We start from the raw sequence: 25,350 nt of genomic DNA, 5'->3' as shown, positions 1-25,350 counted from the left end.
TGCCACTTCAAGGTCAATGCTGTGCAGCGTTGCCATCCTTTGTTGGAATAAACTCCAAACGACGTGAATAAAACTTGATGAGCTACTGATTTCAAAGTAATTAACTAACCTGAGTTACCTAATACCATTTGCACCCTATCATTGTTTAAAACTCCAGAGTTCTTTTATAGACACCCTGTATCTATATGTATTCAAAATCACAAGTTGCTAAAAAGTGTAGAAGAAAAAATCTTCTTCTTATCAGCTATAACTTATTGCTTCAGTAGTAGTTGTTAAATCAAAAGTATTAATTGTGAAAGTTTATTTTTCCACTGACAACTGGTTGCGCATTGATCTGGTAACAATGAAAAGGTAACAAATTAAAATGTAAATAAAGTGGCCACAAATGTTGTTATTTTTACAAGCAAACTGCATTTGGCAATTATTGCAAAATAAATATTATCCTCCTCTTCATAAAAATCCAATACCGGTAGAATCATTATTGGAAAGTATTGATTGGAAATTAATCACTGATAATGACTAATCCTTCACTGGAGTTTGAGTATCTCGTTGGTTGAGTTTGCAAAAATGCTGTGTGGCACTTTGGCACTCTAATTATCCTGGCAATTATGCAAAATCAGAAGTTTTCCTCATGGTGCTGATCAAATTACAGTAAACCCTCGTTAACACAAACTCGCTTAAAACGAACACTTGGTTAACATGAACAAAATGTTGGTCCCGGCAGGGATGTATTATATCTTATAGAAAGTTTTATCGGTTAACACAAATGTCGGTTAACACGAATTACGAACTGTTTTTTAGTCCGTTGCGTCATTAGATCTCATGTAACACGAACTTTCAAAGTTTTTCATATTTTTTTTTCTGTTGTTCCTCTGTCGTTCCTCTGCTAGGTATGTAAGAAATCGCTCAACAATCTCTTATCATCTTGTCAACAATCAACTTATACAGTATTGTAACCAACAGATTCAGATCAACAATGTGTTCAAATGTGTTTTTCTATTCTTTAAAACAGAGCCAGTACAAGTAACATCAAGATTAAAACTTGGGTGCAATTGCTCGACAATCACGATCATCCTGTCAACAATGAGCTTATACGTATTTAACCAACAAATTCAGTTGTGTGTTCAGATGTGTTTTTCTATTCTTTAAAACGTAGCCAGTACGAATTGACCACTAGTTTTACGGAAGCTATGAGTACAGTTGGCTGTGAAGTTACCAGGCATTTGTGTTCCCATCTGCGACAGCGCAATATACAGGAATTTTTCACCAGAAAATGATCTGAGTACTTTTTTATAAAAGTTTATTACTATAGTACTGTAGTAGTGTTTTCTATGATGACGTACATAATACGTATTGTAAATGGTTAATGTGTAGAAAGAACTGTATTACAACAATAAAATTTGAGTCCCCGGTTAGCACAATTTTTTTTTAACAGGAACTCTTGATTTTTTTGGTCCCTTGGGATTCGTATGAACGAGGGTTTACTGTACCTCTTAAATATGGTACAATGCAATGAAGTGAACTTCTTATTGACAAACTAATAGGTGCAATAAATCCTGCTTTAATCACTATAATAATCACTTACCTATAATTAAGATATCAGCACTGCAGCCCATTTCACAAGAAACAATAAGCATTTGGCACAGTGGGGGATCCAGGGGAAACTCTGCCATTTGTCGGCCCAGAGGTGTCAAATTACCAGTATTATCAAGTGCTCCCAGGATCCATAATTGGTACAGGGAATTCAAAATGTTATCCTAAAAAAGAAAACACAGGCTGAAATCATATACTTATGAACAAGCAATGCAGAAATATACACAATAGAAATATCCTGAAGATAATTTCCTCTTTACAATAGTACCAATATCACTGTCTGAATATTATTTTTCAAATGTCCATTTTTTCAAGTGATCCGATTGAAGTTTGACGTATGTGGATTTCGAATAAAGTACAAGATTAGCACAAACATTTTATTACTGTTTACAATTCACATCACTTAGCACCCAGTTACATTGCTTCGGAAAATGACACATTAACATGTACGGAACACGATAACGTTGTCAACTCATTTCCAACGAAAAGTGGATACATGACAAACAGCATTCAGCCAACAATATGACAGTGAACCAGTGATATTGCCATGGACTATGAGTAGACAATGTAAACTACACTGAAGAAAAAAATTTGCGACCTTTAAGGTAAGTGCGACTAAAAGGAAATCGTCTAAACAGGGTGTTTCTAAAGTTCGTTTCAAACCATAGGAGGTGACTCTACAAGTGAAAACAAACACAGAAGTTCATGTGACGAAATGCCGAAAACGGCACCCATTCGGATTTATTGAAGTGGGAAAAAGTGCGAAAATATTTTGTTTTTGACGAAAGCACGATATGTGAAACAACACATTGTAATGTTCATTTTTCATGTTTTCGAAAGAAATCTTGATATTTTATTCATCGTAAACATGTGGCTCTAATACTGTAACAAAAATAATGTAATGCAATTTATTTAGCCATCTGAAATATGACTGTCTTAGTGATCAATACATTAATAATTAAAAATAAAATTTTATTACCTGAGGTGGAGGATCCATGAAGTGAAATTGCAACAAATCCTGCACTCCGAGAGATTTAAGCAATAATACTGTATTGGCGAGATTTGTTCGCTGGATCTCAGGTACTGTTGTAATAAGCAGTTCATCTTTGTACTGTCGTTCGGTGTATAACCTGTGAAAAAGACACATAGTACTAAATCTGTAGGGAGTTAATGTTTTGACAATCAAGGTCTATCAGTAGCATATGCTGAGTATAAACCAAGTACCAATCAAGATGTATTCGGCTGTCTGTCAGGATATCTACACTTTCGTAAAAACAAAATTCTCTGATTTTTCCAGCTCTCTCAGACCAACAAGGTCTGAAAATTAGAGCTTTAAAAACACACACTTAGAACCCCACTTATTCAAGTTTCAGAAAATTAAATTCATATGTAAAGGTAATAATGTGAACAGAAACTGAAGAGTGATTGGCTGTTTGGTAGGGGGAAAAGGAGAGAGAGAAAACTGGCTTCAAAATAAGTGGTAATTTTATGTGGCGTCAAAATGTGATTAGGTACATACAGCTCACTGCTCACGAGAAGATCTCCAAATGAGGGGAGAGGGCATGCAGAGGGACAGGGGAAGACTGGTCTATTTGCAGATTTTAGGGGTAGAAGGAAGTCTTCCGCTGCGATCATTGTCGTTGTGGAAGTGCTTCTGCGCGGGTGTTTAATTGTGATTTCTTTGGGATTTTCCGTGGTTTTCGTGGTGTTGTAAGAGTTATTGTAGTTGTACATTATTTAGCCGTGTTGTGTCGGAAACGTTCGAATAAAAGAAATGATCAACAGTGTCGATATGAAACAATCATCCCGAGAATTTTCATGCCAAACCTAGACCGACAAAGTAATGTTTACCATTGTTGACATTTGTAGCTTTGCACATTGTAAGTGCAAATAAACGTTCTCCGCTTTCGCAACTCTTTTTATCTTTTTTTCTTTGCCATTTGCTTCGAACGCCAGTACTGTAACAGACAATTCCGTCGTTGAAAATATCTTAAAGATTGTAGTTAGTACAATCGGCAGGCTCTTTATTTAAAAAAAATATAAAAATTGGTGTACTCTGTCGAGAAATCAACACTAGATTGACGATGATCATACCTTTACCGCTAATGTGGATACCCCCTGACCGTGCATGGACAGTGATTTGAGCGTAGATGTGAATCAAGCCTTAAAGCTTACAGCAAGACCACAGCGCTTGTTTCTGACCCAGGGTGCACTCCCCCAACCCTAATAGTGGAGTCGTCTGCTGCTACGTCACTTGACTTCCGTCAGGGATCTTCTCCTGAGTGGTGGGCTCTACATACATACATTCAATAATAATAACACCATCAACAATAATAATAATAATAATAATAATGGCACAAAATATACAGCAAAACTTTGATTTTATGTTCCTCAGAGGACCAAGGTAGAAAAAATATGGGAAAATGTAAAATCTTGGAAAATTGTACATGTTACATTATTGGGACAATGGAGATTGAAATGCATAATGTAGGAAAATAAATTCAGAAAACATAATATCAGTGTTCCTCTACACATTGTTCAACTAGGAATAACACTATGAAAAATAAACATTTTTGTGTTTCTAACCTGAAGCACTGACCAGGACCCGTTCTGCCTGCTCTCCCTGCTCTCTGGTTTGCATTGGCCTGGCTGATGGGGTAAATCTGAAGAGCATCCATTCCGATACGGGGGTTGAAGACTTTCAGCTTGCAATATCCTGAGTCAATTACAAACATAATTCCATCCACTGAAAGTAACAAAATGAAAATATAAGTTGCTTGATTGATTTGTTGTTTTAAGTCCACTTTATGCACAGTAAGGCTAATCGGGACTGGACCTACAGTTTAAAGTGGGATCCGAACCACTTGTGCCTCCACCGGGTATCGAACCCGGGACCCCTTGATTACAAGGCGACGACGCTACCACTGCGCCATCGGGGAGGCCGAAAATATAAGTTACATCCAATTCATTGAGATCAGGGGGGAGGATAAGTGGGCAGATGCCCCACCCCCAAGTCCCACAAAAATTATACATGACTACAGGCATGTACATTTCGTTTTTGACGAAAACACGAAATGTGAAATAACACATTCTAATGTTAATTTTTCATGTTTCTGAAAGGTGTGAGGTGCATTTTCCTACCCTGTTTTGTCACGAAATGATGCAAAATGAACTGCAAAATGCGAAATAGACTCTTAAACACGAAATTTAGAGTTTATTTACCATCACGACACTTTCTGTCTGAATTCAGAATTATCCTGTGAGTTATGCAATTCGCGGAAAATTGATTAATTTTGCTGTAAATATTTGAGAAGCAAAAATGGACCCCTTCATGCAGGAATAAACTTAATATTCTGGTAATGACCCAAATGTGTTAGTAGAAGGGATTTATTTATTTTGTGTAGTAAGAGCGGTTTTTAAATTAAATTTAGGGTTATATTCACAATTTTAAAACCAAAATGTCATTTTATATACTGCTTTTTCACCACTATAACAGCTAAATTTTATTTTATTTACCGCTTTTGAACCCGAAATTGATACTGCTTTTGTACCGAAATTATGCTTTTCTATTTACCAAAAATATGTGCCTCTATACATGACACTTTCACAGTCTAATTATTCTTGAAAGTATGCAATATCTGATTTTACATTTACTTTGCTCCAGTACTCTGTGAAAACTCTGCAATTATTTAACATGTAGTGTGTGTCCCAAAATTAACACAGGATTTAAATTATGCGCCATTTTCTTCCACATCGTTGGCAGCATTCTGCAAGGTCACATGTTGTAGTAAACACATTGTGGTTAGTCAATATGGAGCGCTACATGACGGAGGAGTGAGTGACGATAGTTAAAATTCATTACACGTATGGAGAATGTTGCGGCAGAAATTTAATGGGCAACTCAGCAACAGCGTATTGGCCACCAAGATCATGCAACCTCACACTGTGCGATTTATTCCTCTGGGTATTCATTAAGTCCGAAGTTTATGCTGCGAAAATAAGAACAATTCCTGAATTTAAAGCAGAAATTCGAAGAGTCATCAACGGCATGATCAGCAATTATGCGAAAAAGTGATCCTGAATTTGTCAGATATCTTAATCCACTTTAAATGACGATGTATACCCTTTTAAATAATGTAATAACTTTGCCAACTAATAAATAAATAAAATGTTTCTTAAATCCTGCGTTTCTTTTGGTACACTCTTCACTTTAATATTCCGATAATTCTTGAATATGTTAAAGCAAAAGTCTTGGTAAATTGATGCATATAATGGGTGAATAAACACTAATATTAACCAAGCATCGTTTTTGGTATAAATTTGTAAGAGTGCCATCACCAGCAAAGGTATCAGTTCAAAGTGCTATTCGATAAGTCCTAGTGACTGCACCAAATTGTAATTTGTTGCTTCTCTTGAATAAACAGAATGGGAGTGGGATGATCTTACAATTTTATACAAGGCTCAAACAACGAAAATAAAAATGCTGTAAAGATTCAAAACTTGAAAGATGCACACAGAGGAGTTTGTTCAATTTCAGAAACATTTCTATTGATCTCAATATTTGAATGCTAACAATAAAAATTACATTTACTTAATTCAAATTAAAAGAAAGCTGCTTGCAAACTTTTCACGGGGTACAATTGTAATATATCATTATGAAGTTTACAGCATTTGAAATTCGCTTCTTATATTTACCCAATATATAATAATTCCATGAAATTGTAAACAAAACATATCGATTTCAATTCATAACTGCCACCATTTACAGAAGGCTGTTGATTGACCTTTAAAGTTTGCATTTAAGTCTGCTTCATGCTAAGATACACTATTAGGCACTTGGCCTGCAGTTTAAAGTGATATCCAAACCAATGTGCAATGTTTCTCTACTGGGAATGGAATCTAGGACCCCTTGATTACAAGACAGTTTTAATCACTATGCTACTTGAGAGACACTAGAATGTGAAATAAATAGCAAAAAACATTCTTAGTAGGGATTGGACAGATTAATCGGTACTCTATCGGTATCGGTCGATACAGGCATATCGGTGTATCAGTTTATCAGTAAAATTACTAATAATTTTACCGATCTAATATATCTATAAATATCTTATAATTTAGTGCAATATTCTGTCAGCTTGTGATGATTTTTATGGATATAAACATATAATCTCCATTTCCTTTAAAAGCAAATGTCTAAAAATGCAGCTTCTTTGGCATTGCACTCATCTGGTAACACACACTTATTAAAGAGTTCAATTAACCATTCAGGTTCTTCAAGGACCATTTGTAATTTTATATCTGTTATAATTATCAGTAAATTTTATATCTGTACTGTACCAGTATGGGAGGAGCCCAAGATGTTGGTGGAAAGAGCAGATAGCGGAGAGTGTTAGGAGAAGAGGACAAGATTGGAACACTGTGGAAAGAGAGGAGTGGTGGAAGACCAGGGGAAAATGGAGAGGCTTGAGTTCTATGCCGACCCAGCCAGAGGCAGGAAACGGCAAAGGATGATGACGATGTATCAGTACCGGCCAAAATTTCATATCAGTCCATCCCTAATTTTTTGTGACTTATCATTAATGGCAAAATTGAAATTCTTGTTGCATAAAGCACAATAGTTGGGCTATATATGCAGGGTAGTGTCCATATCTGTTCGAATGCAGGCATGCATGCATGGAAGTCTCTCATGCACGGGCAGCTGCAAAACTTGCAACCAGTCTGCCATGGAGTGTTGACTGGTTCAACGTGAATTCAACAAACAGGTTCCAATCACGAGATGCGGGACTGCGATGGTCCAATAAAGATTGACATCAATCTGTGTCAGAGCAGTACAGCATGATGAGGTGGGTCAAAAAATGAAGAGCCAGTAGTAGTGTGCAGAAACAGAAGTATTCAGACCGAAGAAGGCATATTCTCTGTGCAGTGCCAGCCGCATCTCGGATAAACATTTCCACTGCCATGATTTGTGTCTGAACCAGTCAATGTTCCGTGGTAGACTGACTGTGAGCCTTCCAACTGCCTAAACATACGTTTGGCTAGGGTTGACAACTGACACTGGTAGATACAATAAGTGCCACCATGTGCAGAGTGAATTAACCGATCACACCACCGGATAATGCTGCATACCTGTGAGCGAAGTTTCAGCAATGTTTGTAGCCACCACACATTTCCTCAATCCATCCGGGGATTTCTGGAAGATCTTTGCCTGAAGATCAGATGGAAGTTGTGAATAAATAGGAAGCACAGCCAGCTGTGGAGCGTTGTCGATTTCTGAGAGACGTTCTGCGAGGACTTCACAAGTCACCTCTATATCCTCCTGACCAGGCATGAAGATCAAGATGTCTCCTGAAACAAGATTAATCCACATCAAACTGAAAGATATTCCTTTCTACACACTTACAGTTACTACAAGCTCTTCTCTGCTACTAGAAGAGGCTACAGATGATTAATCTTAAATAACTGGAAAGCTTGTGGAAAGCTGGAAAATTGATGCTCAACAAGAAATCAAACTTGGGCCTTTGACTCTTACGAATGCTCTACCACTGAGCCAACTTCTTGCTTCACTTTAAATTTCCACTAGTTAGACCCTCTGTACACCAGGTTGGTTCCTTTATTACCAGATAAAATAGAAGTATGATTCCAGGTTTGCAAGGCAAATTTTAAAAAAAAATTTAAGATGAAAAATAGCAGTTGCTGTTTTGTTGTAACAACTGTTGTTACAAAACTGAATTTGTATTAATATTTTACAATAAAAATTTACGAATGTTTCGTTATAAGTATGTGAACCTGGTTATCTCCCGAGAACTTAGGGGTCTTGGGTTTGAATCCCGGTCTGTCCCTTCATCAATTTCATCATACGAGGGCTATCCAGAAAGTAACTTACGTTTTGATGGAGTGGGGCGAGGGATCGGGGCTAATGCTGTCATCTTGGTCTCAGAGCATCCCTCCCCTTACTCAGTATGCATCTAGCTGTGGTAGCGTGCGGTTCGTGTTGCTTCTGCTGTGTTCACTGTGAATGTTTAAAATGTGTGCTGCAATCGAAAATCCCACGATTTGTTAAGTGCGGTCAGTGATTAGATTTTTGTTGGCGAAAAACCACAAACCAATTTAAATTCACCGGCAACTTTGTGAGGTGTACGGAAACGATGTGATTAGTGAAGGCGGAGTGAGGCAGTGGTGCAATATGTATAAAAATGGCCGCACTAATGTGCACAATGTAGAGCGAAGTGGCTGATCGAGCATTGTGACTGATGAACTGGTGGCGAAAATCAATGCAAAGATTCATGAAAACCGTCGTTTCACAATTACGGAGCTCCTGCGAGTTTCCTCAAATTTCATGAAGTCTGTTGTATGAGATTGTGACGCGACTATCACTTGTTTCCGCACATGAAGACCTGGCTTGAAACACAGCACTTCGACGACGACGACGTGGAACTGCAGGCACGCGTGAATGAGTGGTTGAAGTCCCAGGCGGCAAAATTCTATGACGATGGAATTAACAAGCTGGTGCACCGTTATGATAAGTGTCTCAATTTGGACGAATACTATGTTGAAAAATAGTGTAAGATTTTGACTTTCAAATGCATATAATAAAAAATGTTTCCCTTTACTTGGGTTTCATTTATTCCAAAACATAAGTTACTTTCTGAATAGCCCTCGTATCATCCCTCACCCTTATCTTTGCGATTAGCCAAAAGTGGCAGAAAAGTGAAGTAAAATAAACCAAATCAATTTCACAAGAACACTTGTTTGCAGAAACTTATATTGTTAACATTTCAGAATGAATGAAGTAAAATTGTTGGGTGCTTCAGCATATATGGCCATTTTGCACCCTTCAATGTATATGGGGAAATATCCCCTTATCTAAAATACTTGAAAGTTAAGAAAAGGGTGTAAAAAGCCCCTTGAGAAAAGTTAAAAGTGCAAAGTTGTACAGAGGCCTGCACAAGAAAAACAAAACAGATTAAAAAGTAAGTATAGACAAAAAGAACTTCCTCATAGTCAGTGGAAGAGACCAGCTCTTCTGAAAAAAGGTTAAAACATTTGTTAAAACACTGTCATCATCTCCCAACAAGGATGATAAATTGCTAGGAAGATTAAAAGTGTGCCTGAAAAGAGCAGAATCGACACATTGAAAAAAAAAATATGAAAAAGTATGAAAATAAAATGACATTACGGACACAACACACATTGGAGCCCTTGCAGCAAGTGAACATTGGCTGTGTCAAATCCTGAGTCGAGTTAGAAAATCTTCTTCTCGACAGGAGGGACTGGACGAGAAACGACATGCAGCAATGGGAGCTTGACATTTTCCTTTTTTGCCAAAATAAATACAAAGACAGTTTTACAAGTATTTTTTTCTTTGAGAGAAGAGTAGACACAAAGATCGAGCCAAAATTCACTTCTAATACTCTCAATAACTTCCACCCATAGCTGAACACTGTAACGATTTAAAATTGGTCAGAAATATTTATAAATATTAAGATATATATGTATTCCATTGAAACTGCACCATACCAATCTACACAAGTTTTGCTTATGACACAACGCTGATGCACAATACATAAAAATTGCAGATTTTCAGGATGTTTACTCTCTGTGGAAGTCTTGCATGGCATTTTACAGACCCACGATAATAATACTGCTGTGACAGGGAAGGTATCAATAGACATAAGTGATTAAATTCTACCTGATAAGAGAAAAATTCATAGAAAAAACAAACATCTGCAAGCTAATCTAAAGCATACCGTCTGTAGGCTGGAGGTGTATCTGCAAAGCTTGCTTTACTGCGGAGTCCACGTAATCCTCCACAGGGTTCTTGCTGAAGAAAATTTCCACCGGAAAAGTTCTCCCAGGAATGGTAAAAGATGGAACATTACCAAAGAAGGTGGCAAACTTCGTAGCATCCATTGTCGCTGATGTAACAATGAGTTTGAGATCATGTCTTCTGGCGACAACCTGGAAATAAAATAATGTTCTGTTAAAAATTGTTTATGGAATAATATCACAAAGCAATATAATGAGAAATACATAACAAGACTTAGAGTGTCCATGTATTAAGTTTTGTGACTTCCATTAATTCTAATGGTCACTGTATACGCCTTCATGGCGTGGTGCTAAGCACAGGGGAGCAAAAGGTAAAGTGCTCCCCTGAGCATAGCACCACGCCATGAAGGCGTATAGGGGGTGTGGGGGTAACACCCCACACTTTCTTGATCCGGTCGTGAGTGGGAATGATGTGATCAGCATCACGCCCTTGACCGCCTTTACCCCCCAGGGTTTCCCCCAAGTACCCATGTTATTCGACGCTGGGTAGGTGCCGGGGCCACTTCCATCGTTAGAAAAGTTCCCGGATTTGAACCGGCTGGGGATCGAACCCGGGACCTTTAGCATGGTAGTCAGATGCGTTACCGACTGAGCCACCGTGGCCACTTTACCTTTTTTTTTTTTTACTGTATTATCCACCAATTGTTACAAATAATCTTATTTTCTTATGACTTAACTACTGATGCACACAAAAGATTTCAATATGAATCAAACTGACATTAATGGATTAGATTATTCACTCAATAGGACTTAATCAGATGTACTAATTTTCTTGAATATTCACTGAACCTTGATAAAATAACAAATGTCACATAAATTTGCATGTATTTCTTGAATTGGTGGTATTCCAATACATACTCTATTTTTATCAATCCACACATATGTTACAAGTAACAAGTCACCAATTCAAGAAATGCTTATTTATGTATAGAGCCCGGAAGTTTGGCAAAATGCCTCTCTTTATCTACTGCATATATTGATAAAATTTTTCCGGATATACGTTTCTTATGTTGTTTCGAATGTTTTGAAAGCCTTTTCATTTTGCCTATTTTGCCTATTTGGGACCCCACTGCCTATTTTTAATTATAATGCCTTTTTTTGCCTTTCCAATGAAATTTGTCCATTTTTTTAAAAAAAAAGTGTATATTTTTCTCCCAAAAAACGTTGTTGGCATTTATTTTTCTTCCGTTTATTACGTGAATAATTTTCGCATTATTTAAGTAATATTGAACTCATGCATGTTTCAACATTGCTGAAGGAGAAAAGTGTGAGAAAAAAGAATTTCATGCTGAGTCAGGATATTGCCTTTCGGTTAACATTTCTTGTGCATGATTGACTGCTGAAGTGGACAGGTTGATTTCGAACACAAAGAAAATATTTCTGAAATCTCCCTCCCGAACCCGAAAATTTCGGGAAGTTGCGATTGAGCTTAGTTTACCTCAGCAACCAGTCTTGACGAGATAGGGAACCTGGATATCAGCAGCTATATATTATGCTAACAACCTACAAAAAAATCAGTGAGGTGATCGATACTCTTCCAGAAAATGAAGCGGCTTCAATTCGTGAAGTGAAAAAACTCCTGTGCTATTCAAGTTTACTTTTGCACATTATGGTGCATTGCCAGAGACAATTACAATTATAGCATCCATGAAAATCTTCGAGGAATCTACGCAGCAGATGATGGAAGTGCCAGGAGAAAAGGGGTCAGCTGTTGCGGAAAAGTACTAATGGGTAGTGAGTGCAAATGAGGACTTGAAACAATTTAAAACAATTTGTGATATTCTAAAAGGTGAAAATGCTGTTACCAAAATGAGTCCAGCTACATTAGCTTGTTATATGTATGCTCCAATAACTTCTGTCGAAGTAGAAAGATCATTTTCTATTATGAAAAACATTCTCTCTGACAGACGACTATCAATGAATGTTTAGAACTTAAAAAGCACCTTGTAGTTATGTGCAATCAAGACGGAGAAAATTGAAATGCTCTTCCCAATTTAGATTTTAACATTTTGCCAGAAATTATAGATAAAAGTAAGAGACTTCTAAATGTGCCTTTTTTCGGTTTATTTTACCTTTTTTTCATTTTTAGTGCCTTTATAAATGCCTTTTTGCCTGCCTATTTTAACGAAAATAAATGCCTGAACTTCCGGGCTCTATTTATGTAACATATGTTATTATATTGAAGCAGCAAAGGTATGAGGGACAGTCAAATGAAAAACCATAATTTGTTTGGATTTTATTTTTTTATCTATTAGATTTCTGAATGTAAAGTTTCACAAGTTTGCTGTAGTTTAACATAGACCCATTGCTGATCTACAGATATTTTCAAGTCTGAGTTAGTGCTTGTATACCTCAAGAAGAAGAATATTTGGAATCTATGTGCAGTCACTTATGAGCCACCATGAAGGTCTTTTCGCCCATCTGAGGTCATTGTCAAACTTCCTCCTCCACTTGCCATGGAATGTCTATAAGTCTTAGGCTTCCAGAGGGCAAGAAACCACTGCTCTTCACTGGTGCATGTGTATGCAGGAGGTGCCATCTTTAAAATGACAAAAATGATGTGTTGCAACCTTGAGGTATTTTGTAAATGAAGGGCTCAGGTGTAAAAAGATGGTGTGACACTTTGGTCTTTTCAGAGTCCATTATGAAATAAAAGGTTATTAGAAGCTATACAGTAGATAAATTGTTTTTGTGTTCTGTTTACCAATTTCAGAAGGCTTCACTGAGTCCAATGCAAATTGTACGACATGGCAATTTCACTCGATAATTGAAGGCACATTTTACCTTCTAACTCAAAAATAACCAAAATGTCACTTACCATGCTTTACACCCGAAGCCTTGAAATAACAGTCGATACCTCATTAAAATTTGAGCTGTTTAGTCTGTCCTGTAATTTTTGTTTGACTTTTGAGTTTTTTATTTGACTCTCCCTCGTATATTAAGAAGATCGTTTCATTGGAGTGAGTGAGTGAGTGAGTGAGTGAGTGAGTGAGTGGGTGGGTGGGTGGGTGAGTGAGTGAGTGAGTGAGTGAGTGAGTGAGTGAGTGAGTGAGTGAGTGAGTGAGAGAGAGAGAGAGGGGGGGGATGTGTGTACATACATGTACATCCATCATCATCTTGCCTAATAGATGATTGATTGATTTGATGTTTTAAATCCACTGTATGCACAGTAAGACTAATCAGGACTGGACCTACAGTTTAAAGTGGGGTGCCTCAACCGGGTATCGAACCCGGGACCCCTTGCTTACAAGGCAACGATGCTACCACTGTGAGATGATTAAAATAGAGTGAATAAAATATTGAAGCAAAAGACAATGCCTATGCCATTTCTTGATCATGTTTGTTTATTCTCAGTTAAGCCAATCACAACTGGCTCTGCAGTTTAAATGCAGTCTGAACCACTACATGCCCCCAATGAAAATCAAATCCCGGAACCCTTGATTAGAAGGTAAACCACAGTGCTATTGGGTTCTTGTTCTCATGGTGTGGCACAATAAACAAGGTGAAAGTACGGCATGGACAATATACAGTGTTTCTGTCTTTCCTGCAACTGATTAATTTTGAAAGCAGGTTACAGTGTCAATTCCCAGCGAGAGACCCTAATTTTATACCCAGCATCATTAAGACAATTGAGGAAAAATAACAGGGTTCTATTCTCAAAAGACAGGAAACAGTGGTGATAGAACTTGATGTGCTGAACATGCGTCACCAATAAAAAATAATAATAATAATAAACACTTAGAAGGCCTACCTCTCACCAGCTGTTACATTATGGAATTCAGTTTAATCTTCCGTTTTTGTTATCTTCAACAAAATGTAGTTTTATATTCATATATTTTTTTTTTTTAGCTTAATTTTTAGCAACTATCACAAAAATGAAAGTGGATGCAGCAGAAGAAGGAATGAACACAATGAAATACTTCCATCTTGTTCGGAACTAGAACCCAAAATCTGTAGCAATGAAATTGTGAGTCCTGCATTCAATATGTTAAGCCACAAAGACACAAACACTCAGTTTATTACATCCCCTTTCTGCCTCTTTAGGCTAATCATGATGATCAGATTGCATTAATGAAAGTATGCTCATAAATGAACACACATGCCAAGGTTGGGATTCAAACTCAACATTTGGTTTAATTTTATTTCACTTTTGTTATTTAGCATCGATTTTTTGCCACTTTTGGCTAATCGCAACAATGAGGATGAATGACGAATTGTTGTTTTAAGTTCACTTTATGCACATATAGGCTAATCGAGACTGGACCTACAGTTTAAAGTGGGAACCGAACCACTGTACAATGTGCCTTCACTGCGTATCGAACCCAGAACCCCTTGATACGACAACGTTATTACTACGTCATCGGGGAGACCAGCATGAGTGATGAAATGATGAAAGGAGGGAACACTCACTATGAACAGCCATGCCCAGTCTGGGATTCGAACCTGGGACCCCTGGTATCGAACTCAGAACCCCTTGAGGACGTCACCATGCCATCGGGCAAGATTGTGAATTGACCACTCAAAATGTTTAGCCACTGAAGTAACAGTTATGTGTTTGTTCTTTCATGTATTACATCAAGTTCATCATCATTGAAATTAAGGTACAGATTGTGAAATATTCAACAAAAAATTATAACAATAAAAATGGGACATAGTTAAAACTATAACTAAAAATCCTAACATCACTACACTAATTTCTGATTTGAATTCGAATGAGCTTTTCAACAAGGTTTGTAAACATTTCATCACCTCCTTCTCAATTATCAGTAAGTAACAATTAGTTTCCTTGACAGTTGATAAAAAGTTATCACTTCCCTTATCACAGAGCCTTCTGATACCAGAATTTTATATAAAGAGGATTTTTCATACGGCTGTAAAGTCAAAGCCAATACAAGATCTGTCATAGTCTGAAGGTGCTATTATTAGGAAGATATGAATTTCTCTGTGATGACCGTCTCAAAATGGTTTACTGAAAGTGAGAAAAAAGTGTTTGCTGATGTGGTACACACAGGAGATCTGATAGAGCTGCAACATGATAAATACCATCACTGGGGTGTAGGAATGAGACAATCAAGCAAAGGTAATTGCACAAAATATTAGTAGTATTGTATATATATGTTTAATGTTTCAGGTTATCAATTAATAAATCACAAGCTTGTCAACTTCTCAACTGAAAGAATATTGTTGTCAAATTATCATAAACATTAAGTTGAAATAGAGAAAAGGAAAGTATGAAATATAAAAATACACGATTTAAGTACATTATTATTTTCATATTTTTCCATCTGGTTGTGTTTCTTACATATTTTTTCATTATAAAAAGGCAATGCAGATAATTGATACCCTATTAGTATCAGTTGATATAGATATTGACTTTCAATAAAATTACCAATAATTTTATGTATCCATAGTTCATATCATAGTGCATTCTGCCATTTGTTATTATTTTAATGACTATAAAAGTACAAAACATGTAACTGGTTTACTAATCTTGAAGACCCTGGATAATTCATTCACCTTCTAATACATATATGTCACTAGATGACTGCAATACATTTTCCTTTGAAAAGGACTGATTTGCTTTATTTTACTTCGCTTTTTGTGCCACTTTTAGCTCATTTGCAAAGATGAGGATAAGTGACGACATGATGAAATTGATGAATGGACATCCATGATCAGGCTAGGATTCAAACCCGAAAACCCTGTGCTAACCACTCTGCCACGAGGGCCAGTGCTTTGAAGAGGACCTGAGCCACACATTTATACAATAATACCTGCACATATGCTATTCAACTTCATTGATTGGTTTATTTTACTTCGTGTTTCTGCCAGTTTTGGCTAATTGCAAAGATGAGGATGAGATGAAGTAAATGAAGGAACAATCATAAGCACACATGGATGGCACACAACACAAATCCCACAGAGTATACTGGCCGTGGGTCCAGATGCCAGAGCCTCGTTAGTCTGCAAAATGCAATCTAGGGTGTTCTATGTAGAAGTGAGGTTGACATTTGGGTCTACTATGTGGAAGGGTCACTCCTTACACCTCTATTCTAATTCACTTTGCTTATTTTTGCGTTGCTTTTCTACCTCGCAATAATAGGATGAGTGATAAACGTTAGTGATGGGACGAACACAATGATATATCCACGCCTGAAGAGGGTTCACAAATTTCCTAACTTCTCCAGATTTTTAACAATTTCTAGTTCAGTGGAAACCTGATAGAGTAAATGCAATGCTACTTGAATGCATGTTAAGAACCAACTAATCACAATTTACAATATGAGATAATGTACTCAAAGATAAGACAATTTTTATATCATTTTGTAATTCATGTCTGTGTTTTATCTATTATCACGTACAAATAATGTGCACAACCAAGGGAAAATATTATGTACAAGAAAATGTCATTAACAAGACTAACTACAAAATATGCACTGTTACGGAAATTTTTAGGAGAAATCAGCATGTATTTTCCGCTAAGAAAATAGTAATTGTTGTTTATATATTGTTACAGATCACACACATGATATCATTCAGATCGTAAATTTGGACCACAAAATAGGAAAACATGGAAAAGTTGTCTGTGAAGGGCTGGATACATTTTGGACACCAAAAAGCAAGATACGAATAAACAATGGCAGTGATCGTAACATGTCACATCTCAGTGAAGCAGAAATCACTCAACAAATACAAACTGTAGGTATCAATAATAAAATATATATTTTTAGATTTGTCTGTGTGTCAATATTTTTACTGACAACAAGCAAAGGTCTCATCCTAAGATACACTGTCTTATTAGTCCTTGCCCATCAAAAAGTATGGTGATGAGTGAGTCACCACCATAGTTTTATGTTGTTCAATCTTTTTTTCTGACACTGTTTCAACTGTGAAGAACTGTCTCTGTTGGCATTCCCGTAATGAGATGTTGTTGTTGTTGAATTGTTGTTTGAAGTCCACTTTATGCACAGAAAAGCTAATCAGGACTGGACCTACAGTTTAAAGTGGGATCCGAGCCACTATGCCTCCACCGGGTATCGAACCCGGAACCCCTTAATTACAAGGCGACGACGCTACCACTACGACATCGGGGAGGCCTCCGTAATGAGATGTGTCTAACACTGTTGAGATCAATGGTTCCTAGTTTCTCCCTGTATGTCCTATTTTTAGATTGCAGTGATCCTGTGACCCTACTCTTCTGTCACATCCACTAACATTTTCCATGCAACTTCATACAAGAAACATGACTAAGCATATAAGCAACTTTCTTCAGCACATTGGTACATATAAAGTGTGAAGATGGAATAAAAAACATTCTTCACCAAAATTCGAAAACTCTACTTCGGTTGTTGAGAATATTTTCTTAATTGTGTTTAGGGTGTCTCAGGCCCCATGGAAGAATTCTTTTCTATGTTGAAATGATCACCACTTACTGAAGGAGAATATGGTATTACTTGAAACACTAAGGCCTTGAATCAAATGATACAGATCGCTTTTCTAGATAATAGTACTGCTGATATTTATGACAATTAGCTTTCAATGAGTAACAACATGAAGAAAGTCTTGCATGAAATGTAATGCATCCTTGATTATAAATTTGTTCTTGAGTGAATATTGATTTTCTTTATTTCAGGCACTTTCTAATGTGACCCGGAAGTGGCACAATTGTGAACATCTTGCTTATTGGTGTCGTCATGGAGATAACAAGATTGCAAGACAGAGACAGGTATTTTATTATTATTATTATTATTATTATTATAGTGATAGTGGGTTTTGGTATTTTCTGGGGCTGCTATTCTTCTGGAAGCCAAAAACTTTGGAATTATGCAAAAATGCATAATTTTCACTAGCTTGATGCAAATATGGTGTCAAAAAGAATATTTTGTGCTAATATTAAAGCAATTTTAATACCAATCTCTATGACAATTAGTTCTTGAGCTAGAGTTTCTTCTAGTACATTGTGGCAAGTGCATGCTTGAAAAGTCCCACACAGAGAGGCTATCCACACGTGCAAGGCTCTGTCCGCTAAAGGTTAGGTTAAAGATTTGAGTCATTGCAGGCAAGTCCCGGGAAGTTTGGGACTTGGTAAACATTTAAGCAGAACCTCCCTTACTTATATTCCAACATTTACAAATGCTACAATGGTCAAATATCAGAATTGCTTCAGTGGCAATTGATAAGGGTATGAACTGGTAGTGGCAGAAATCAGTACGGGTATGCAGTGGCATCGGTACAAATTGTTAAGGGTATGAAGTGGTATGGTTAATAGAGGTCTGCACGGGCTCGGGCCAGGCCCTCGGGCCTAGGCCCGGCCCGGCCCGCGGGCCGGACTCGGGCCATAAATAACCAGAACTTCTCGGGCTCGGGTCGGGCCCGGGCCTCGTGGCTATTTTGTTAGCGAATATTGTCATCGAAAAATAATTTTTAATTATTGAAATTATGGTTTACTTCGAGAATGAGAATAGGAGCATGAAGTACAACAGTGCCCATTTTTTTTTTCAAATGCTGAATTGGAAAGTAATTTTAATTATGTTTTCGGGCTCGGGCCGGGCTCATGTTTACTTATTATCGGACTCGGGTCGGGTTCGGGTTTCATTTCCTCGGGCCGGGCCGGACTCGGGCCTTACAATTTAGGCCCGTGCAGACCTCTAATGGTTAAGTCCCCAGTATTTCCCACTTTCTTCAGAGGGGAAGAATTGATCCAGAAACTTCTTGTATTTCAATGAAGCTCTGAGATTTGGTAAATATTGTTATCTTTTTCCTGCAGATACATGTTTATATACATTGTGTATGTGTGTGAACATACACGTTCACACAATTAGATTACCTAAGATTGCACCATTCAGTGATAAGAGACCAGATTAGTTCAAAACACAATTTCAAGTGATGTAGTAATCTCTATGAATAATGTAACCAATGTTATGCGTAATATGTGGATAAAAAGGGTAACAGCTATATTTCTTTTCTACGAACGTGCAAATGACTAGTCATCCTCAAATTCCCTTATCTCTATTTATTGATTCTTGTGAGGGGAATGGGAGAGATTACATCAGTGATTCTGTGTGAAAATTCCATAACTGCATTTTTATCAGGCTGGAGATTAGATAAAAGGCTTCAATGATTCTGTTTTCATTCTCAAATGGAAAAGAGAAATGTGGAGGATGATCAATATTATATACTCATGTTTTTTTCATTTCCAAAAATAAATATGACAAGTGACCCAACGATTATTCAAAATACTTTAAACCACTTTAATTCTGATTTTAAAGACACTTGTCTGGTTTGGTTTGATTTGGTTTGTTTTACTTCGCTTTTCTGCCATTTTTGGCTAATCACGAAGATGGTATGATGAATGGACTCTCACAAAGAACACCCATGCCCAGGCCATGATTCAAACCCGGGACCTCTGATGTCGTAGCACGGTGTGCTAACCACTTAGCCACAAAGGCCACCTAAACACACTTGTAATTACAGTTGAACCAATACCGAAACTCTAATTTCTTTGATAGAGATGCTGAAAATTGTAAAAATTAAAAGTTGTTACTAATTAATATTAGTGGGCGAGTATTCCACTCCAATTATAAGCATCAATTTACCAGTTTTCTGATTTAATATGTTTAAAAAAAAAAGCATCAGAATATGAAAATTCCTCTTTTGTTATTCCAAAATACAATATTCTCACGTAATATTGATGCAAAACCAATGGAAACTTAAATTTTTCCATAACTTTCAGGATAATTACACTCTGTCATTCTTGCAGACCCATTAAATGATCAAAATACTGGAAAACTATTGGCTGATATCAGTAAATAAAATCCAACCGATTCCAATACATTGGTATCAGTATTGGTTCACACTACTAGTAACAATCTAGTGGAATATTGTTTGGTTCTATGTCTAAATTTAATTAATTTAACACTTAATGTTAAAACAAAGATTTTTGTACGAACTGGGTGGGCTACCTTGGTTAAGTTTCTTGAGCAACGGCACCGTACACAATTTCAGTTTTGAGTTTTTGACTGGACCAGATTTTTTTCAAAGCTTCTACACTATGTATTTCTCCTGAATATGTCAAAATATAAATAATGTAATAAAAACCTTACTTCAATTTTCAAAATTTCTTATCCTTATTTTTGTAATAATTTAACATTCAATAGTATAAGTAATTCTCTTTTCTTTAATTCTTGACGACTAAAGTAAAAAGTAAAGTGCTCCCCTGCACTTTGCACCACGCCATGAAGGCGTATAGGGGTTATGTGGTCAACACCATGCTCCTGGCCACTTTTAACCCCCACCCAAGTTTCCTCCAGGTACCTACTTTATACGATGCTGGGTGGGCACTGAAGATGCTTGAACAGGTGAAAAAAAAAAACAGTTCTCCCCCACCAGGGATCAAACCCAGGTCTCTCACATGGTAGTCAGACACCCTAACGAATTAGCTACCATGGCTTATAATTGTTGATAACTATGAGTTTTAATTTAAATGCATTGTTCGATGACTTTCTGATGCTATATCGGTCTACACAGACATTTTGTTGTGTGTTAAGTGCAATCGCTCACTATATTACTTCCTCTTTTATGAAACGTAGATGCCATTTTTTCAGGTTGGATAAATCAAATTTCATCCTAAATTTTTCTTTGTGTTAATGTAACCCTTCTATGCTTAATTTAACCAAGGGATGCCTTATGCATCAGAAGTATTGCATACTTTCCTTTTGTCAAGTGATATATGGGAAATATCGCTGAAAATTTCTATGGGGAACTATCATGTTTGAAATGTGCTAAATGTCAATCAAATTATTATTTTTGCATGCTATCAAACGGTAGATTCATATGGATGGAAATACCAAATTACTAACTAACAAATATAACAAAACTCTGTGTTGGTATTAGGGTGACCCTTTTTTCGATCATGAATTTAAGGGAGATTTCCAACTTTCGACACTAAATTTACAGATTTGTCGTGACAAATTTTGTGCATTTTTTAGCAGCATGGCATCTCTCCAGCAAATGTTTATGGAATGGATACTATTGAACAGAAGAATTAATTTATATTTTATATAATATACAGATCAAAATTTGCATGTTTCTTACTCCTAACCCCTATGTATTTGTCCACTGCTGCAACAGAACTAAGCATCAATCAATTACTACAAGATATTACGTCACTTCCGCCCACCAAACGTTAAACGTGCAAGATCTTGAACTTGTCGACTTGAAGATGTGTATTGCTCGCTGAACTTGGAATGAGTTGAAATTTCACGATCATGGTTGTTAATGAAATATACAGGAGAAATAGAATGTCAATACAGAAACTGGGAGGATCCCAAGAAATAAGCTCTTATACAGAAGATCCTGGGAAATATGGGAGATTTGGTCATCCTAGTTGGTGCCCACTACCTGTCCTGAAACATTTGATTCGATTTTGGTGGTAAACAAAGAACATGGGAAGGATCGAGGTGACTGACTGTGACACGAGTAAAATCTGCTATATTTATCAGGATATTCTCAGACAATTGATCACAAATCCAAGATTCCCAGTCTGCTGACTACTCAAGGCTTGAAATTCTGTCGAAACATTTTATTCTGGAAGTCTATCGTCTATCATCCACACAAATACCACGTAAAAAATATTAAATTGGACTTAACATTAATGTTAGTGTAAATTTTATTCCCACATTTTGAAATTATGTATATAAAAATAACATATATACACTATATGAAATATTGTTAACATGATACAGAGACTGAAATAGATTTATATACTTCAAGCATGTAGATTCCATGAAGGTAAAGAAATATTCATTTATGCAATAATCTGGCTGGCAGTCATCAGTTGTTCACTGTAAATCTTTCTTCCATATAAGTTACAAATTCATATGTTCTAAAGTACTGCTATCGCTGGTTTAATATCAACATCCCCAGAGCATTGTGGAGTATACAAATGGCAAAAAATAATTATCAGATCAGTTAAAAATATCCTTAGTCTGTTCGAAATAAAATCATAAATACGGCACTACATCATTATGATTGGTGACTTGGACAAGTGAGATAAGATTAGCAATGAAATATGACTTGGAGAAACCAGACATTCGATACATTTATTGTGTTTAAGATTAAGATTAGCTACGATTTGGCTTATTTAAGAGGAAAAATTCTAACCTAAACAAATGACAAGAAGAAAGTGATGGTTACAAATTGTCAAATAGAATTTGAAGCATAGCAGTGGTTTTCAAAAATTAAGTTTTTGCTTGCTTCAGAAACAAAAATAGTGATTTCTTAATTAATTTGACATGCTGAGCTCGAAAATGGCAATAAAACACTGGATCTTTTCAGATAGCAAAGAACAATTTACTTTTAATTAAGTACACAATTACGATATAATAGCTTAATATAGGCAACTGTCAACACAGTCTCTGCAAGTACACGGTTCAGTGATATATATCTCCTGCTTTCAAGGGTTGGTATTCCTTACAGCCCCACAGTAGGGATGAGACCGATCATACTAAGAGCAATAGGGATGCTATTTCTGTAGCAATGGAGCATTGGACCCCTAAACAATGTGCTTTTGTGGTAGAGATGTATTTTAAAGTAACCATTGTATGGTAGCTCTGCAGCATAAATTTCAACAGCAGTTTAACACTGGGAGCCATGGAAGAGTACCAGAACAACATACAATATGGAGGTCTGTAGTTTATTTCCAGCTATTTCCAGCAAGATGAAGCAAACTAAACATACCACATGAGAAACGATGGCAACGTTATGTAATGTGTTCGCAGGCAAATCATCTCGCATTTTGGGGACATAGCATGGCCTCCCAGATCACCTGATCTCACTGCCTACGATTTCTTTCTCTGGGGATACCTCTAGAACAGAGTTTTTGAACAGGTATTCCTAACTTAGAGACCCTGAAGGGAAGAAGTGCAGCCAATTCCAACCGAAATGCTGGTGTCTGTAATGGATAATTTTGTTTGACGACTCTGTGAGAGTAGGGAAGGGGCAGCATGGAGCAGGCATCACCTTGGGCTGAGCTGAAGGGATGGAGGGGAAGGCTTCTGGCTGAAGTTTCTTTTCTTTGTGGTTGCACTACACCTATATCACCGGTTTCAGCCAATACTGTTACACCGGACCTTGTTTTCAAGTTCATGACTAGGACAATAATTGTTGGTAATGGTAGTTGTGTCATTTTGAAAGCAGTGCAAGTTCTTGTAACTTAAAATTCACATGGAGAATATAGAGCTTTGTAAATGTATCACATTTTGCTTTCTATTTTCAAGGTTAGCGATGTTACAAAATGGGGCAGCCTATCAGCCAGTGCAGGTTTGTGGATGGTTATGTCTAAGAGAGAGAGGTCTGACTCTTCAAAAAGTGAACCATCTCGAAGAAGAAGATACATGTCTGTCAATTTTTAAATTTATGAGTAACTCACTTAACTGGTAATGCATGTTATGTTAAAGTATACGACGATGTTACGTTAAAGTATACGACGATGTTACGTTAAAGTATACGACGATGTTACAAGAATGCAATTAATAACTCTGTAAACAACTTATTAACATTAATCATTTACTAAGCTTGTTGAGTAACAGTGAAAACGTTGAATCTTTCAAAATTTCATTTTATACATATTCACCCAGTAAGATTCTACATCAAATGCAATTAGTGTTAAATATGGGTGTAAATAGTTCATTTTTAGTAGGATGAGGAACACTTGTAAAATAGGCACTTAAAGAGTGACTCTAAATTAAAAAAAACACCAAATATAGATAGAGCCATGCTGGTCACACTGCCATGTGGGAGATCCAAGTTAAATTCCTGGGGGTGGGTGACTTAAGGTCAGAATTTTTTCAGCCTTGTCATTGCATAAAGTGGCTCTGGGGCCCAGCCTCAAATCAATAGGTACCTGGGGGCAACCCTAGGAGATAAAGGTGACTGGAGCATGGTGCTGATCACATCACCTCCAAATGGCCGAGATCACGAATGTGTGGGGCCCAAACTCCCCTCCCCCACATCGCCTAAACGTGCCTTCATGGCATGGTGCTTTATGCACAGGGACACCTTTACTTTACCAATATAGAGAATGAACACGAAGATGTTATTAATTTTCTTGGTCAGTTGCATCATTATTGACTTGAAAATTCTATTGTATTCTATTGTAATTCAGAGTACTTATAAGTTTTAATGTACTGTAAGTTTTCTATTTGAACTATGCCATATCAATTTAACAGGGTTTTCCTTTAAAATATGAGAGAATAATTTTATCTCAGAATCCATTTCTCTCCACTGGTATTGATACCAGCCATAGTCAGAAGTAATGACAATTATAGATTTATACGAATTGTAATAAGGGTGACATGTGCCCAAAAATACACAAATATTACTATTTTTTAAATATTGCAAATAAATTAAAGGTGTATGTATTCAATTCCGGTTTAATTTAATTTTTAATTTATCTGACAAATGTGGAGCCAAACACCAGAAATTTCAAATTTCTACACATATAAAAATATTGAAAGTTGTACTTCATAAGTGGATATCCACAAAAGCTTTAATGTGCAACAAGACGCTAACGGAAAGGATATGTGTATAAGGCATGTTACACCTACTCTTCTAGTACTATTTATTTGTCTTTCAACATGTATGTATGTGGTAAAAACAAATAAAATTAACACCTAATTTTCGGATTCAATTTTTGTTACTGTATAGTATTTAATTTTTAATGAAGACAATTCTGAATATTACATGACCATTCCTGTTGTTTGTTTTATCTCAGCAAAACATCATAAACTTTAGTCCATACACATCACATTCTCAAATTTCAAAGGAAAAGGAGGAATGGAAGCTTTCCAAAAGCAAGCTTAATTTTTGATTGGTTAAGAATTTTAAATAGTTTTTCTTGTATGTACGCATTGCTTGCATGATAGAATTATT

The 25,350-nt window shown here is 36.6% G+C and overlaps 2 protein-coding genes across 5 annotated transcripts in view; one reads left to right on the top strand and one right to left on the bottom strand.

The window, feature by feature from the left end:
• The window catches only part of Prp16 (ATP-dependent RNA helicase l(1)G0007), a 400,014-nt gene that overhangs the window by 23,231 nt on the left and 351,433 nt on the right, over positions 1-25,350 (bottom strand). For all 4 annotated transcript variants that reach the window (XM_083144020.1, XM_083144017.1, XM_083144019.1 and 1 more), the window contains 5 exons: positions 10,341-10,551; positions 7,720-7,938; positions 4,180-4,339; positions 2,573-2,723; positions 1,586-1,757 (listed from right to left, as the gene is read on the bottom strand). In XM_083144020.1, coding sequence (XP_083000146.1) covers positions 1,586-1,757; positions 2,573-2,723; positions 4,180-4,339; positions 7,720-7,938; positions 10,341-10,503 — 865 coding nt within the window. In that variant the 5' untranslated portion in view covers positions 10,504-10,551. The remainder of the gene's footprint in view (positions 1-1,585; positions 1,758-2,572; positions 2,724-4,179; positions 4,340-7,719; positions 7,939-10,340; positions 10,552-25,350) is intronic.
• On the top strand, positions 15,309-25,103 carry l(1)G0469 (lethal (1) G0469 NlpC/P60 domain-containing protein). The gene is made up of 4 exons (XM_083144023.1): positions 15,309-15,499; positions 16,937-17,118; positions 18,053-18,145; positions 23,697-25,103. The coding sequence occupies exons 1-4, from the start codon at positions 15,352-15,354 to the stop codon at positions 23,829-23,831; spliced, it is 558 nt and encodes a 185-aa protein (XP_083000149.1). The 5' UTR covers positions 15,309-15,351; the 3' UTR covers positions 23,832-25,103.

This window comes from Lepisma saccharinum, chromosome 22 (genome assembly GCF_977018435.1).
Source record: "Lepisma saccharinum chromosome 22, izLepSacc3.1, whole genome shotgun sequence".
In the NCBI taxonomy this organism is placed as follows: Eukaryota; Metazoa; Arthropoda; class Insecta; order Zygentoma; family Lepismatidae; genus Lepisma; species Lepisma saccharinum.
Note: the sequence above shows the minus strand (reverse complement) of the source record. Positions and strands in the feature narration are given on the sequence as shown.